Below are 15,475 nucleotides of genomic sequence, written 5' to 3'. Positions count from 1 at the left end.
TAACCCCAGGAGGGGCAGCTTCTACCGCAGGTCCCTGCATTCAGGCATTTCTCAGAGGAATTCTCCCTAAGAGCAGGAGATAATGCAATGTACTCAACAATAACTACTCAGTTAATGCCACAAATATCTTCTATAGCAAAAAGCACTTGTTTCTTCTTCATAGATAATCCTGCTTTTGGAAAACAGTCTGCACAGCAGAACAGAAACACAGCTCACTGAATAATTCAGAATAGCATTCTCTCAGGGGTAGTCTGCCTTGATTTGGAGGAACTAAGGTCCAGAGAGTCCTCTTAACACATAAGAAATCAGTGGCGCCGGGCGCGGTGGCTCAAGCCTGTAATCCCAGCACTTTGGGAGGCCGAGGCGGGTGGATCACGAGGTCAAGAGATCGAGACCATCCTGGTCAACATGGTGAAACCCCGTCTCTACTAAAAATACAAAAAATTAGCTGGGCGTGGTGGCGCGTGCCTGTAATCCCAGCTATTCAGGAGGCTGAGGCAGGGGAATTGCCTGAACCCAGGAGGCGGAGGTTGCAGTGAGCCGAGATCGCGCCATTGCACTCCAGCCTGGGTAACGAGCGAAACTCCATCTCAAAAAAAAAAGAAAAAAAGAAATAATCAGTGGCAATAAAGCTCTTAAGCTCACTAGGCTGACATCCCATCACCTCTGGCCTCAATAAACTGTCAAGACAAAGGTCCTTTCTTCCCTGCTTCTCCTCTGCTGCTACTGCCTTGCTGCTTAATTTTCCTGGCAAATAGATCATTCCAGGGCAACACATCTATCTACACAGAGAAGGTAATAGAGTCCCGAGGGAAATTACCTTGTGCAGTAACGACTGAGACTGGGGGCAAGAATGCAGTCTTCTCAGATTGTACAAGAGTGATGCAATGGAGGCTTAATTAATTTGGGGAAATTCCTAACCAGTTCATTTAAGGGCACTGTAGTCCAATAAAAACTCCTAACAAAGCTTTTCTTCCAAAGCATCAACATATCAGATGATGATCAGAGAACTTAAATCACCTTAGATAAGATTACGTGGCAATCCACAACCATGAGCCCCTGGCAGGACTGTCCAGACTCCAGCAGGTGAGCAAGCGGAGGCAGGGGTCAGAGGCGGCCTCTGCATGCTCCCAATCCTCGAGAAAGCTCCGCTGCAGACCCAGCGTGCTGCACAGCAGTCAGTGCAGGCACCCACACAAACTGGCACTGGCTCCCACACTGAGCCCTGCTTACCAGCTAAGCAGTCTCTGCGCATTTGCAGAAGATAATCATATGCCAAAAACGATTTCATTTCAAAAGATTTCTCACTAAAGAAATTCAGTATTCTGAACTTGTCTCATATACTGTTTACTAATTAAAAAGTTCCAGATACGGCCAGGGAAGGTGGCTCACACCTGTAATCCCAGCACTTTGGGAGGCCCAGGCAGGCAGATCACAAGGTCAAGAGATCAAGAGCATCCTGGCTAACACGGTGAAACCTCATCTCTACTAAAAATACAAAAAAGTAGTGGCACATGGTGGCACATGCCTGTAGTGCTACTTAGGAGGCTGAGGGAGGAGAATCACTTGAACCCAGGAGGCAGAGGTTGCAGTGAGCCAAGATCACGCCACTGCATTCCAGCCCGGGCAACAAAAGCGAACGCCATCTCAAATAACAAAAAACAAAAGTTCCAGATATGTGTGAGTCTACTATAAATGTCACTTTTGGCTTACTTCAGTTAATACTTTATAGGAATACTGCCTTCATTTGAAATCTAAAACGTTCAGACCACAGCATAGGTCATGGAGGATATTAGACTGCCCCAGAATTCTGATTGAGTTGCTTTCACCCCAGAGGGCTGATGTGAGAATTAAATGAATTAATGTTCAACAAAAAGCAGAACGGGCCAGGCTCAGTGGATCACACATGTAACCAGCACTTCGGGAGGCCGAGGCAGGCAGATCACCTGTGCTCAGGAGTTCAAGACCAGCCTGGGCAACATGGTGAAACCCCAACTCTACTAAAAATACAAAAAAATGGCCAGGCACGGTAGCTTGCACCTGTAATTCCAGCACTTTGGGAGGCTGAAAAGGGTGAACTACTAGACGTCAAGAGTTTGAGACCAGCCTGGCCTACATACTGAAACCCGGTTTCTACTAAAAATACCAAAACCAAACAAACAAAAACAAAATAGCTAGGCATGGTGGCGCACACCTGTGGTCCCAGCTACTCAAGAGGCTGAGGCAGGAGAATCACTTGAGCCCGGGAGGCAGAAGCTGCAGTGAGCCGAGACTGTGCCACTGCACTCTGGCCTGGGTGTCAGAGCAAGACTCTGTCTCAAAAAAAGCAGAATATCTCCATATGGATTAGTTATTATAATATCTGTAGTTTCTGCAAATCAGCTAAACCAGTGGCTGTCAAAGTGTGGTCCAGAACCCTGAGGGTCCCATGGACTCTTTCAGGGGGTCTGTGAGGGCAAAATCCTCATGACAATAAAACCAAGACATCAGTTGCCATTTCGCTCACTCCCAAATTTCTAATCAAGTTTCTTCGGAGGTATGTGACGCAACATTGCAACAGACTGAGTGCACAAGCAGCTAAGGACTGAGTGCACAAGCAGCTAAGGACTGAGTGCACAAGCAGCTAAGGACTGAGTGCACAAGCAGCTAAGGACTGAGTGCACAAGCAGGTGTTAAAAAGACTGCAGAAATGTCTAACAGGCCACTCACTAAATATCTGTGTTTAGGAAAATATTTTTTCATTAAAAATGTAATGCGGCCAGGCGCGGTGGCTCACGCCTGTAATCCCAGCACTTTGGGAGGCCGAGGCGGGTGGATCATGAGGTCGAGAGATCAAGACCATCCTGGTCAACACGGTGAAACCCCGTCTCTACTAAAAATACAAAAAATTAGCTGGGCATGGTGGCGCGTGCCTGTAATCCCAGCTACTCAGGAGGCTGAGGCAGGAGAATTGCCTGAACCCAGGAGGCGGAGGTTGCAGTGAGCCGAGATCGCGCCATTGCACTCCAGCCTGGGTAAGAAGAGTGAAACTCCGTCTCAAAAAAAAAAAAGTAATGCATATAATAAAAACGTATACATGTTAACATATAATGGGTTTATCAACATTTCAAAGCATTAATTTTTAAACATGCCAATTTAACTTATAAAATGGTAAATACTGGTAGATACAGCCCATGTAAACAAAAGCTCTTTGGGGTCCTCAGTAACTAATAAAGGATCCTGCAACCAAAAGTTTGAGAGTCTCCAAGCTAAACATTTAGAGAACCAACTTCTGAAACCAAAAGGGGGTTTAATTTCCTCAACTTACAGCTGCTTCCCTTTTCAGATTTACCTCAAATCAGAGCCACCAGGAACATCCAAGTTATATTAGGCTCCCCAGTCTCGATCACTACATAGAACCCTCCCCAACAGGTTTGGGAGGGGCAGGTCCCAAACTATCATAAACTATTATAAAAGTCAACACTTCACTTGCACCCAAAGTCACTCTTATTTCTCAACTCCTAAAAACAATTTCTTAAAATTAATTTCAGAAAAATAAAAGATAATATTCTATCTAATCATGACCAAGACTCAACACTATTAAGCAATTAAGTTTCAGGCACACTAGCCTATACTTCGACAGCTGAAGTCTACTTGGCTACACCTCACGGCACCCACCCATCCACGATGAGTACCTGTCATGTGTCAAAACTGCGCCACGTGCTGCAGACACAGCAAGCGATCAAGAAAACACACACATCACAACGCCAGGTAGTGGTGAGTGCTACAAACAAAGCGAGGTGAGGTGGGGCAGGTATTTCAGACAGAGCAGTGGGGAACTCAGATAAGGCAACATCAAGCAGAGACCTGAATGCATAGAGAGAGGAAGCCCCATGGCTTACCCAGGGAGGAAGATGATCCAGAGAGGTGGAATTCAAAATGGAAAATCTCTGAACACCAACAAGGAAGTGGCCAGGAGGCTAGAGAGCAGCCCAGACAGGAGAGAGGGAGAGGTGCTGAGAAATGGCCAAGCACCACGTGACAGGTGACCTTGCAGACAGCCTCTTCTTATTCCTAGTGTTAGAGGAAGTCACACGGACCTCTGGTATCAATGTCTGAAGAACGGACCTACACGCATCAAACAGCATCCCATCACAGCTACTGAGAGAGTCATAAGTAACATGACTAATGCTGGGCAAAAGAACTTTTTCTACATCTTCAATCTTAGTCATGATGTTTCCTCTCATGTAAATAATTGTTCAAAGGCAGTATCTGTCCAAATGTGGCCAGAATTTACAATGTTTAAATGTACAAGTCTCATTAGAATTCACCTCATACTTTATTAAATGTTGATGTCCATCAATAGGGATTAAACAGACACATCCATACAATGAAATACTCAGCTGGGAAATGCTAAGAGATTAAGGAGACCCGAGAGCCAAGGGCAATGTGGCGAACCGGGACACCAAGGAACCAAAAACTGAGATTAGTGGAAAAACTGGTAAAAATCCAAATAAAGTCTGCAATCTAGCTAGTGACAGTATCCTGATACTAATTTCTGGCTTTTGGCAAATGTACCATGGTTATATAACACGTTAACAGTAGAGAAACCTGGGTGAAGGGTATACAGGAACTCAGTATACTACCTTTGTAACTTTTCTGTAAATCTAAAATTATCTCAAATTTAAAAAAAAATTAATCTATCTGTGTTAGCATGAAATGACCTCTAGGATATATCATTAAGAAAACAAAAGGAGAAATGCAAATGAAAGCAGTAAGGCATTTTACTTCTACCAAATTGGCAAAATTTCAAGTTTTAACAGTATCAAATGTTAACAAGGGCATGCAGTAACTGGAAATTGAACATGTTATGGGAATAGTAACCGCCAAAATCATTTTGGAGAGCAATTCTACAATTGCTAGTTACTTCACAACTCAGCAATTCCGCTTAGACATATCCCCTAGAGAAATGCTTTCCATGTACACAAGGAGACAGATACAACAATTTTTATAGAAGCAGGCTGTTTGTAACAGAAAAAAAACTAGAAATTATCTAAATGTCTATCACTAGAATAGAAATAATATAGGCCGGGCATGGTGGCTCACACCTGTAATCCCAGCATTTTGGGAGGCCGAGGTGGGCAGATCACCTGAGGTCAGGAGTTTGAGACCAGCCTGACCAACATGGTGAAATCCCATCTCTACTAAAACCACAAAAATTAGCCAGGTGTGGTGGCACACATCCGTAATCCCAGCTACTGGGGGGGCTGAGGCAGGAGAATCGCTTGAACTCCGGAGTTGGAGGCTGCAGTGAGCCAAGATCACACCATTGCACTCCAGCCTGGGCAACAGAGAAAGACTCCATCTTAAAACAAAAAAAATATATACAAATGGAATATTATATTGTGGGGAGCTTTCCAGTAAAAAACAGAAAGTCCTCTAGACAAATTCTTAAAGCTGTAACAGTGATCTACACATTTTCAACATCGATAAACCTCCCTAGGAGAACAAAAAAACTAACCCAACAATATACAGTGGTCTCTCTTTAACCATAGCTTCCCTTTCTATGGTTTAGGTTACACACAGTCAAATGTGGCCTGAAAATGTATTCTGAGAGAGAAAGGCCACCTTCACATAATTTTTATGATATGATACTGTTTTAATTGATCTGTGTGACTAGTTGTTAATCCCTTACTGTGTCCAATTTATAAACTAAACTTTATCACAGGTATGTATGCACAGGAAAAAATATAGTATATATAAATAAGATTTGGTCACATCCACAGCTTCTGGCATCCCCGGGGGTCTTAGAACAACTATCCCCCAAGGATAAAGGGAAAGACTATTGTATACAATCTTTGCAAACTGTCTACAATATCCAAAACAATACTATATACACACTGCTGAAGCTTCCAGTTACATGTATGGAAGTCAAAAGACCTAAGGGACATGAAAAACAAGTCCAGGAAGGTGGCTGACTATGGGGGCAGCTGGGCCATCAGGTTCCACTTCTTAACCTGGGTGCTGTGTACACATGTGTTCATGGTAATCACGCTTCCACTTTTCAAATGTTTCACAATTTAAGGAGCAACGAGCAAGACAGTCAGTAGAATATACTACTATTTGTGTTTAAAAAAACGGCAGAAGGAACTCGCACATGGTATATACCTCTGCAAGCTTCTAAGGGAGCTGCTACCAGGGTGCCTGAGGAGGGCCTGGGGACACCAGTGGTAGGGACAAACCTTGTACTCTACACTCCATTCCACTGATTGACCTTGCTTCCCACATCCATCTATCACCTAACAGCTCACCTCTATTTACAGATGGGGAAACCAAACTAGGGATCTGGAACAGACAACCTCAGGCACAGGGTTAGTGACTAGAGGTCCAGACCCAAGTGTTCAGGTTACCAGGAACCAGCTCTGATCTGCTGGGCTGCTCTGATGTCAAGATCACCTACAGCTAAACCTAGTTTGGCTACCTAGAGCATGAACTGCCTGCCAACTTCCTCCTAACTGCTGCCTACCTACCCCAGCTTGTTTTCTTGACTCACTAATTATACCCAGCAATATGTTTTTAATAAGTCCATTTAATTTTGTGAAACTCACAACATCCTTTGAAATGAAAGACGCCAAAGGAAATCCCAAAAGCAAGAGCAGAAAATGGGTCACTGTGCTGGTGGAACACAGATATTGACAATACATTATTTTTATCAGTGGTACAGCGACAAACAGTACTAACTAAGCCCTTTCCTGCAATACCATAATTTATTAAAGCTAAACAGCAATCCAGTTAAATAGGTATGATTAATGCCACTTTACAAATGCTGAAATACAGGAGAGTTTACACAACTTGCCCAAGGTCGTACAGCTACTGTCAGCAATGAGATAATGTGAAACTTCCACTTGTCCCAACATACAGAATTACAAACGCCACAAAGTTATTTTTTGGAACTTCATGTAATAAAAAATAAAGCAATGTGCACTTCTACAGCAGCCAAAATCTTCATCCCACTGTATTTATCATCGTTTTAAAGCCTTTAAAAAAAAAAAAAAAAAGCCAGGTGTGGTGACTCATGCCTGTAATCCTAGCACTTTGGGAGGCCAGACAGGCAGATCATTTGAGGTCAGGAGTTTGAGACCAGCCTGGCCAACATGGTGAAACCCCGTCTCTACTAAACGTATGAAAATTAGCTAGGCATGGTGGCACACACCTGTAATCCCAGCTACCTGATGGCTGAGGTATGAGAATTGCTTGAACCCGGAAGGCAGAAGTTGCAGTGAGCCAAGATTGCACCACTGTACTCCAGCCTAGGCAACAGAGCAAGACCCTGTTTCAAAAAAAAAAAAAAAAAAAAAAAAAAAAGGCAAGCAGGGCAATGTAATTCTAATTAGTACTCTCTTCCATTGATCTATTGATCTGAAGAATATCCAGACCCTCCTTCCTGGTGGCAGGACAAAAAAGAAACCAGAAAGCAAGGTTTACAGCCTCGTAGCCAGTAATCTAGAACCCCATGCTAGAAAACTGCTTCAAAAGCTGCCATGCACACCTGTCCAAGTGACTTTGGTCTTGACCTTGAGAATGTCCTAAGCATGCCTCATTAGGTGCTGTCCCAGCCAGCAACACCCTGCCCCACTGTTCCACATATCCACAGCTGCCTGGACAACACACAGCTTCACTCACCAAGAAAATGGAGGACCAAGTTCTCCTTTCCCTCATCTAGAAAATGCCACACCAATCAATCCAACACACTTCAACTCTCAGAGCATGTACTCAACCTGTCAGGGCCAGGCGCAGTGGATAATGCCTGTAATCCCAGCACTTTGGGAGGCCAAGGCAGATGGATTACTTGAGGTCAGGAGTTCAAGACCAGCCTGGCCAACATGGCAAAACCCCGTATCTACTAAAAATACAAAAATTAGCCAGTGTGGTGGTAGGCACCTATAATCCTAGCTACTCGGGAGGCTGAGGCAGGAGAATCGCTTGAACCCAGGCGGCAGGGTTGCAGGGAGCTGTGACTGCACCAGTACACTCCAGCCTGGGTGACAGAGCGAGACTCTATCTCAAAAACCACCTGTCTGGCTTTTCCCTTTCAGACGCCTCCCTGAGAGCTGCTCTCCTCTCTCCTTTTTTCTACCTATTAAATTTTCTGCTCCAAAAAAAAAAAGAGAAAACAACACAAAACATCCTGTCATATGTAGTACAAGGACATGACAAACCACTGGTTTATTAAAACAAACCCTTCTTTCTTCAGGAATTATTATACTCGATTTTCACAGAATAAAACTGATTTACTATTGATAAACAGGAGATTTATCCAAAATCCCTGGCGGGCCAAGACCTGAAGTTCCTACTAATATTCAGCAGGTCAGGCTATCAACTCATATCTTATTGAAAGAATATACATAACACCTTCTAGCATCCCCAGAAAATGCACCTGTCTTAGTGTGGGGTAGATAACATTCAGCTGGCTAGCCACCACACAGGTGACAGCTATCAGGGCATATAAGCTTCAGGGGGCACCTGCCACATCCCAGGTATCATCCCTCATGCCTTACACCTAACTCATGAATATGTTCCTTTTTCCACCAGAGGACTCACCCAACAGCATACCCTCCATGATCCCACTTGCAAAAGTTTGAAACTGCAGCCTTTATATCCATAGTGTTCAATGGTTAACAAAGCTGTTTCCTTTCGGGCAAGTAGGACAGGGCAGTAAATGGGTGAATAGGGGCCTCTGGATGCTACCGCTCTGCTCCCCAACCTCAAGGGCTGCTGACACTGATGGACTCTGTGATAATTGATCAAGTTGTCCACGTATGTAACTTCAACTAAGTTTTTAAAAGTTAAGAGGTCTGTGTTGACAGAGGGATATGAAAGGAGCGAGCACTGTGGAGTCTTGGGTTCTGGTCCTAGCATCCTCAGTAAATGGTCTACAATTTGGGAGAGTCACCTGTGGGCACCTCCAGGTCTTCATTCCTTACAAAAGGTTAGATTAGATGCTCTCCAATTTCTCACGGTGCATGGCTTCACTTTCGCTTTTATGTGGGGAAAAGGAGGGACAACAGGATGGGTAGAAAGTCACTCAAAAGCAAGTGTCTCTACCACCAAGACATCACTGAAACACAAAACACAAAGCCCATCCAGATTCAGGGTGGCATCTGTACTACAATAGCGTACACAGGAAGTGCACCAAGGAAGTTCTAAGTGCCTCCCGGGCAGCAGACAATGGCTGTAGTCACCAGGCACTTTCACTAACAAAACTCATTATCATGTCTAGAAATGTTAGGAGTAACATTTCCAAAAAACCACAAAGGGGCCAGAGCTGTTAGGGCCAGGCCGCATTCCAGCACTGTTATCAGCATTGACTTTGGTCTAATACTAAAGGCAGGACAGCAAAGTTAGACCAAGGCCATTACAATACCTCCCATGTACCCGAGTGTTCAGGGAAGAGGATCACTTGGTTAACTAAATATTGTGGTTAACCATAAGCCCACATACATACATATATATATGTATGCGCGCACCAGAGGTGGATTTTATATTTTCCAAACACAATTAAGTCCCTTTTGGGTGATTTCAGTGAATCAGAACTCTTAAGGGTCTTGTGAGGAGTGACTCAACGTCAGCAAGAACAATGGATATTGTAAAAAGAAGAAAAAATTGCTCTGAATCAATATAAAAACGTTAGAGACTAGCATTAGTTTATTATACAGACCATGGAATAACAGCAGTACCAACTTGACTACAAAACAAAATGGAGGCCGGGCACAGTGGCTCATGCCTGTAATCACAGCACTTTGGGAGGCCGAGGTGGGCGGATCACAAGGTCAAGAGTTTGAGACCAGCCTGACCAACATGGTGAAACCCTATCTCAACTAAAAATACAAAAAATTAGCCAGGTGTGGTGGGACACACCTGTAATCTCAGCTACTCAGGAGGCTGAGGCAGGAGAATCACTTGAACTGGGAGGCAGAAGTTGCAGCGAGCTGAGATCATGCCACTGCCGTCCAGCCTGGGGGACAGAGGAAGATTCTGTCTCAAAAAAAAAAAGAAAGAAAGAAATTGAGATTGGGAAAGCTACAGATCAGGTTTATGACCCTTCAGTGAGCTATTATCTGCAAAACACCAAGACTTGGGATTCTCTCTATATAAAAATTAAGATCCAGCTCCACAACTATGAAACAATAGAATTTTGATAACTACTCAACCTGACTTCTTCCCTTTTACCATGATTTAAAGTGGGTGAAGATGTAATGTTAAGAGCTAGGGAATAGGCTGGGCACAGTGGCTCACACCTGTAATCCCAGCACTCTGGGAGGCTGAGGTGGGTGGATCACTTGAGGTCAGGAGTTGAAGACCAGCCTGGCCAACATGGCAAAACCCTGTCTCTACTGAAAATGCAAAAAGTACCTGGGATTGTTCTCTAGTGGATTCCAAATATTGAAAAAAAAAAAAAAAAAAAAAAGTACCTGGGCATGGTGGGGGGTGCCTGTAATCCCAGTTACTCAGGAGGCTGAGGCAAGAGAATCACTTGAACCTGGGAGGCAGAGGTTGCAGTGAACTGAAATTGCACCACTGTACTCCAGCCTGGGTGCGTCCCAAGAAAAAAAAAGAGCTATGGAATAGAGAACGGTCGTGGTGACACAGGAGGGCAGGGGGGGCCTCTTCTAATTGCAGGAAGGCAGTGCAGCTGGTTCACAGGTGCTACCTTCACAACCTGCAGTAATTTTTGCAACCATCAGTACTATTTTAGGACAATAAATAGGTCAAATATACACAGCTTTCTCATGTACCTATATTTTCCTAAAATAAAGACCACTGTTACAACTGGCCAATAAGGCTGGGCACAGTGGCTCATGCCTGTAATCTTAGCACTTTGGGAAGCCGAGGTGGGTGGATCATCTGAGGTCAGGAGTTCGAGACCAGCCTGGCCAACATAGCAAAACCCCGTTTCTACTAAAAATACAAAAATTAGTTGGGTATGGTGGTGCACACCTGTAATCCCTGCTACTTGGGAGGCTGAAGCAGGAGAATCACTTGAACCAGAAAGCGAAGGTTGCAGTGAGCCAAGACTGCACCATTATACTCCAGCCTAGACAACAAGCGTGAAACTCCCCATCTCAAAAAAAAAATGGCCAAGAGTGTGCAAGACTTTTATTTTACAGGTGGGTTATGTGGCCCAGGCTGATCCCCAACTCCTAGGCTCAAGCAATCCTCCCACCTCGGTCTCCCAAAGTGCTGGGATTACAGGCATGAGCCACCACGCCCCCATGCAAGACATTTTAAAGCAAGTGAAATGAGGACTCCAGGGCAAAATAACTGGACCACAAAACCCTATATTACATTCAATACCTATAAGGATTACACTCTAATTTTTTTATCTTGCCCAAATTCCTATCTAAGGAGTCTAGGGAGTCATGCCCTACAAACCATACATTCTCATCAGATGGGTTTTGACCTTATATATCGTGACTTACTTTCCAATCTGACTCTGACATAACATTATGAGACAAGGAAAAAAAGAATCAAAACATCTAATTCCAAAATATATTTCCTTGACATACCTGGAAATTGCCTTGCAAAGTCTCTTGTCGGAAAAATACACATTCTATAGAGAATCACCTTTCCCGTTTCCTTCCTTCCTTTCCAGATCCAGGAGAAAAACTAAGAGCCAGGCACTCTTTTAAGTCTGATAAGAAACATTTTACCACCTGCTTTCTCTAAACTCTACTATCTGAGAGCTTCCTCTGCACAGTAAGACTTAGTCTCCACAGTCCTTTATCTTAACTTGAATATTTCCTATTGATCCCAGGTTCTTCACGTAAACTCAACCGCCAACTAGAAAATGTTTACATTTACCTGTGGCCTTGAAGCCCCCGCTTTGAGTTATCCTGCCTTTCTGAAGAAACCAATGGGTTTTTTTTGTTTTTTGTTTTGAGATGGAGCCTCATTCTCTTGCCCAGACTGGAGTGCAGTGGTGAGAAATTGGTTTAACTGCAACCTCCGCTTCCGGGTTCAAGCGATTCTCCTGCTTCAACCTCCCGAGAAGCTGGAATTACAGATGCGCACCACCACACCAGGCTAATTTTTGTATTTTTTAGTAGAGACGGGGTTTCACCGCGTTGGTCTGTCTGGTCTCGAACTCCTGACCTCAGATGATCCACCCGCCTCGGCCTCCCAAAGTGCCGGGACTTGCAGGCGTGAGCCACCATATGTCTTAAATGTATTTGATTGATGTCTCCTGTCTCCCTAAAATACTTAAAACCAAGCTGTGCCCAGACCACCTTGGGCACATGTTCTCAGGACCTCTAGAGGGCTGTGTCACAGGCCATGATTACTCATATTTGGCTCAGAGTAAGTCTCTAAAAATATTTTAAAGAGTTTGACTCCTTTTGTCAACACCTAGAATCCAGAGTAAATATATAGGCAAACATCAACATACATGATACACATGTGCTTCCTGCAGCTTCGCTACCATTTCACCAACAGGCAACTGAAGCCAACGACCAGTGTCCTGCGGGACCGGGCTCCAGCCCACCTGGATCACGTGCGCCTTGCACAGGCACAACACAGCTGCCCAAGGGGTCACCCTACAAGAGCCACCCCCACAGTTGGAAGGGCAGCCTGACGGAAGGCCCCGGAGGACCCAGCCGCGCAGGAACCCACTCGGGCCCCGAAGGAGATGCCGCCCAGAGCCTGGGATGCCCTCCCGGGGATATTTCCGCAGCCTGCCCCCCGCAGCCCCCGGCCGCCCTGACAGAGAAAGCCGGAGAATGCGCCTGCGCAGTGCGCGCCCCCTCGCCATCTGGGCCGGGGGAGCTGAGAAGCCAGGCCAGGGACAGCCCACTTTGGAGCCGATGGACGCTGCGAGGCACCTCCTCCACAGGCTGAGGGTCCAGGCTTACCCGCGCCCAAGAGGCTGGACAGGAGGAAAAGAGCGTACATCGCGCCGTCTGACTCCGCAGTCTGCAATGCAGAGTGTCAGCTGATCCCCGGCAGATATAAATCTGCCCAGCCCAGATGCCGTCCAGTGCGCAGGCGCAAACCCCGCCCCGGCCGGGCCTGCCCGGGCTCACCCGGACCCTGACTCAGCGCCGCTTAGGGCGCCTGCGCGAAGGAGGCCAGCTAGGGAGGGGCAATGGGAGGAGCGAAGTGAAGGGGGATGGGGAGGAGGGAGGAAGAACTTGGAGAAAGGGAAGGGAAAGGTCATAAAAGGAAAACCCTACTAACTGAATAGTTCAGAGATTATATACGTAAAATAACTTTAAAATCCTAAATTGTAGCCGGCCGCGGTGGCTAGCGTCTGTAATCCCAGCACTTTAGAAGGCTGAGGTAGGTGCATCACCTGAGGTCCGGAGTTAAAGACCAGCCTGACCAACATGGAGAAACCCCTGTCTCTACCAAAAATACAAAATCAGCCGGGCGTGGTGGCTCATGGCATGCTTATAATCCCAGCTACTCGGGAGGCTGAAGCAGGAGAATCGCTTGAACCCGGGAGGCGGAGGTTGTGGTGAGCCGAGACCCCCTCATTGCACTCCAGCATGGGCAACAAGAGCGAAAGACTGTCTCAAAAAAAAAAAAAAAAAATCTCACATTATTAGCCGGGCACGCTGGCTGACGCCTGTAATCCCAGGACTTGGGAGGCTGAGGGGGGCGGAGAGTTCAGGACCAGCCTGGGCAAGGTGTCGAAACCCCATCTCTACAAAAAAATATATATATACAAAAAACTTAGCCAGTTGTAGTAGCCGGCGCCTGTGGTCCCAGCTATTTGGGAGGCTGAGGCAAGAGAATCGTTTGAACTGGGAGGCGGAGGTTATGGTGAGTTGAGATCACACCACTGCACTACAAGTCTGGGCGACAGGATAAGACTCCATAAAAATTAAAAAATAATAAAAAGAGTGTTACAGCTCTTTTAGAATTTGTCTAGCAGGCTTTCCGGTTTTCGCCAGAGAGCCCCTCTCAAAACAAAAAAATAATAGAAAAAGAAAAAAAATAAAAACCTTTTAGGCCTTACATTGTAGTACCGTTAAAGATGTAATACCTTTCCTCACCCATCATAAGCGATCGTAACAGTTACAACCAACACTCCTGTAACAAGAGACAGCTTAACAAGAGAAAAGCATAGCAAATGTATGTCATCAACGTTTTATGTGACAGAGAAACCTTCAGAAATTAAGACCCAAAGACCCAGGGGAAACTTTATTTTCATGCCGAGGTTCGATGGAAAACAAACATGTAGAAACATACTTAGTCAAGGGTGTGGGTTAATGGTGACTGAGTGAGGGGAAACCCAGCAAGGCCTGTCGGTTCAGATTCTCCTTCACCTTTGTGAAGCATTCCTTCCTCCTGGGTATGGGGCAGAAACCCTCTAGGAGGAGGGTCTTCAAAGGAAAAAGGAGAAGAAAAGAGACTGACTTTTCTAGGTTTTATGGATGGCTTTGGGGCACAGGCTTTCTAGATTCTATGAGCCACCTTGGGGAAGAGGAATTCACTCGCTTTTAGGGAGAAAGAGCAGGGAGAGACAGGGGGACAGAAGAAGACCAAGGACTTTGCTTCTGCTACCTTCTAATCTCCTTTAGTTCAAAGTACTCAGCATGTCAAAGTGCCATATTTTGGGGTATGTTTTCTGAACCCCCAACAACTCAAAAAAGGTTAACAACAGGCCAGGCTTGGTGGCTCATGCCTGTAATCCAAGCACGTTTGGAGGCCAATGTGGGCGGATCACCTGAGGTCCGCAGTTCAAGACCAGCCTGGCCAACATGGCAAAACCTCGTCCCTACTAAAAATACAAAAATTGGCCAGTGTGATGACATGCGCCTGTTATCCCAGCTACTCGAGAGGCTGAGGCAGGAGAATCACTGGAACCCAGGAGGCAAAGGCTGCAGTGAGCCAAGATTGCACCACTGCACTCCAGCCTGGGCAACAGAGCAAGACTCCAGCTCAAAAAAAAAAAAGGATTAACGACATATGCAAGTTCATATAGTTAGGATTCAGACTTAACCACCAGACCCACACTGCCTTCCAAATCACTTTTCTAGCACTTAGGAGCAGCTTTATTCTGTGCCCTCCTTTCCCCCTTAACACTTCACTTGTGCAATTGTAGCAGGAGAAGCCACGGGAAACGGATCTCTCGGACACCGAATGCAGGAGGAAGGAGCAAGGTGGCATATTTGCCTAACAGCCAAGCTCGCCTAACAAAGGAAGTTTCCATCTTTATATAGGCTTATACTTTAGATGTTACACATGGAAGAATCTTAGGTTTATAGCTTAACATATGAAAAGGGTCTCTGTTTACAGTCTCAGGAATTACATATGAAAAAGATCTCAGTTTACAGTCTCAGGAATTACATATGAAAAGGGTAATCCCAGCACTTTGGGAGGCCGAGGCGGGTGGATCACGAGGTCAAGAGATCAAGACCATCCTGGTCAACAAGGTGAAACCCCATCTCTACTAAAAATACAAAAAGCTGGGCATGGTGGTGCGTGCCTGTAG

General features: G+C 45.4%; 1 protein-coding gene and 2 non-coding genes across 3 annotated transcripts in view; 1 reads left to right on the top strand and 2 right to left on the bottom strand.

Moving 5' to 3' along the window:
- The window catches only part of PSAP (prosaposin), a 37,257-nt gene extending 24,300 nt beyond the window's left edge, over window positions 1-12,957 (bottom strand). Inside the window, exon 1 of the mRNA XM_009009767.4 lies at window positions 12,888-12,957. Coding sequence (XP_009008015.3) covers window positions 12,888-12,927 — 40 coding nt within the window. The 5' untranslated portion in view covers window positions 12,928-12,957. The remainder of the gene's footprint in view (window positions 1-12,887) is intronic.
- LOC118146560 (U7 small nuclear RNA) lies at window positions 5,386-5,447 on the bottom strand. Its single transcript, XR_004732415.1, has one exon. It is a non-coding gene; the product is annotated as a U7 small nuclear RNA (small nuclear RNA).
- Window positions 12,958-13,878: 921 nt separating the features above from the next.
- LOC118146545 (U7 small nuclear RNA) lies at window positions 13,879-13,940 on the top strand. The gene has a single exon (XR_004732401.1). It is a non-coding gene; the product is annotated as a U7 small nuclear RNA (small nuclear RNA).
- The last annotated feature ends 1,535 nt before the right edge of the window (window positions 13,941-15,475 follow it).

The sequence above is a fragment of the Callithrix jacchus genome, chromosome 12 (assembly GCF_049354715.1).
Source record: "Callithrix jacchus isolate 240 chromosome 12, calJac240_pri, whole genome shotgun sequence".
NCBI lineage: Eukaryota > Metazoa > Chordata > Mammalia > Primates > Cebidae > Callithrix > Callithrix jacchus.
The sequence above is the reverse complement of the archived record's forward strand: the minus strand, read 5'-3'. Positions and strand labels throughout refer to the sequence as shown.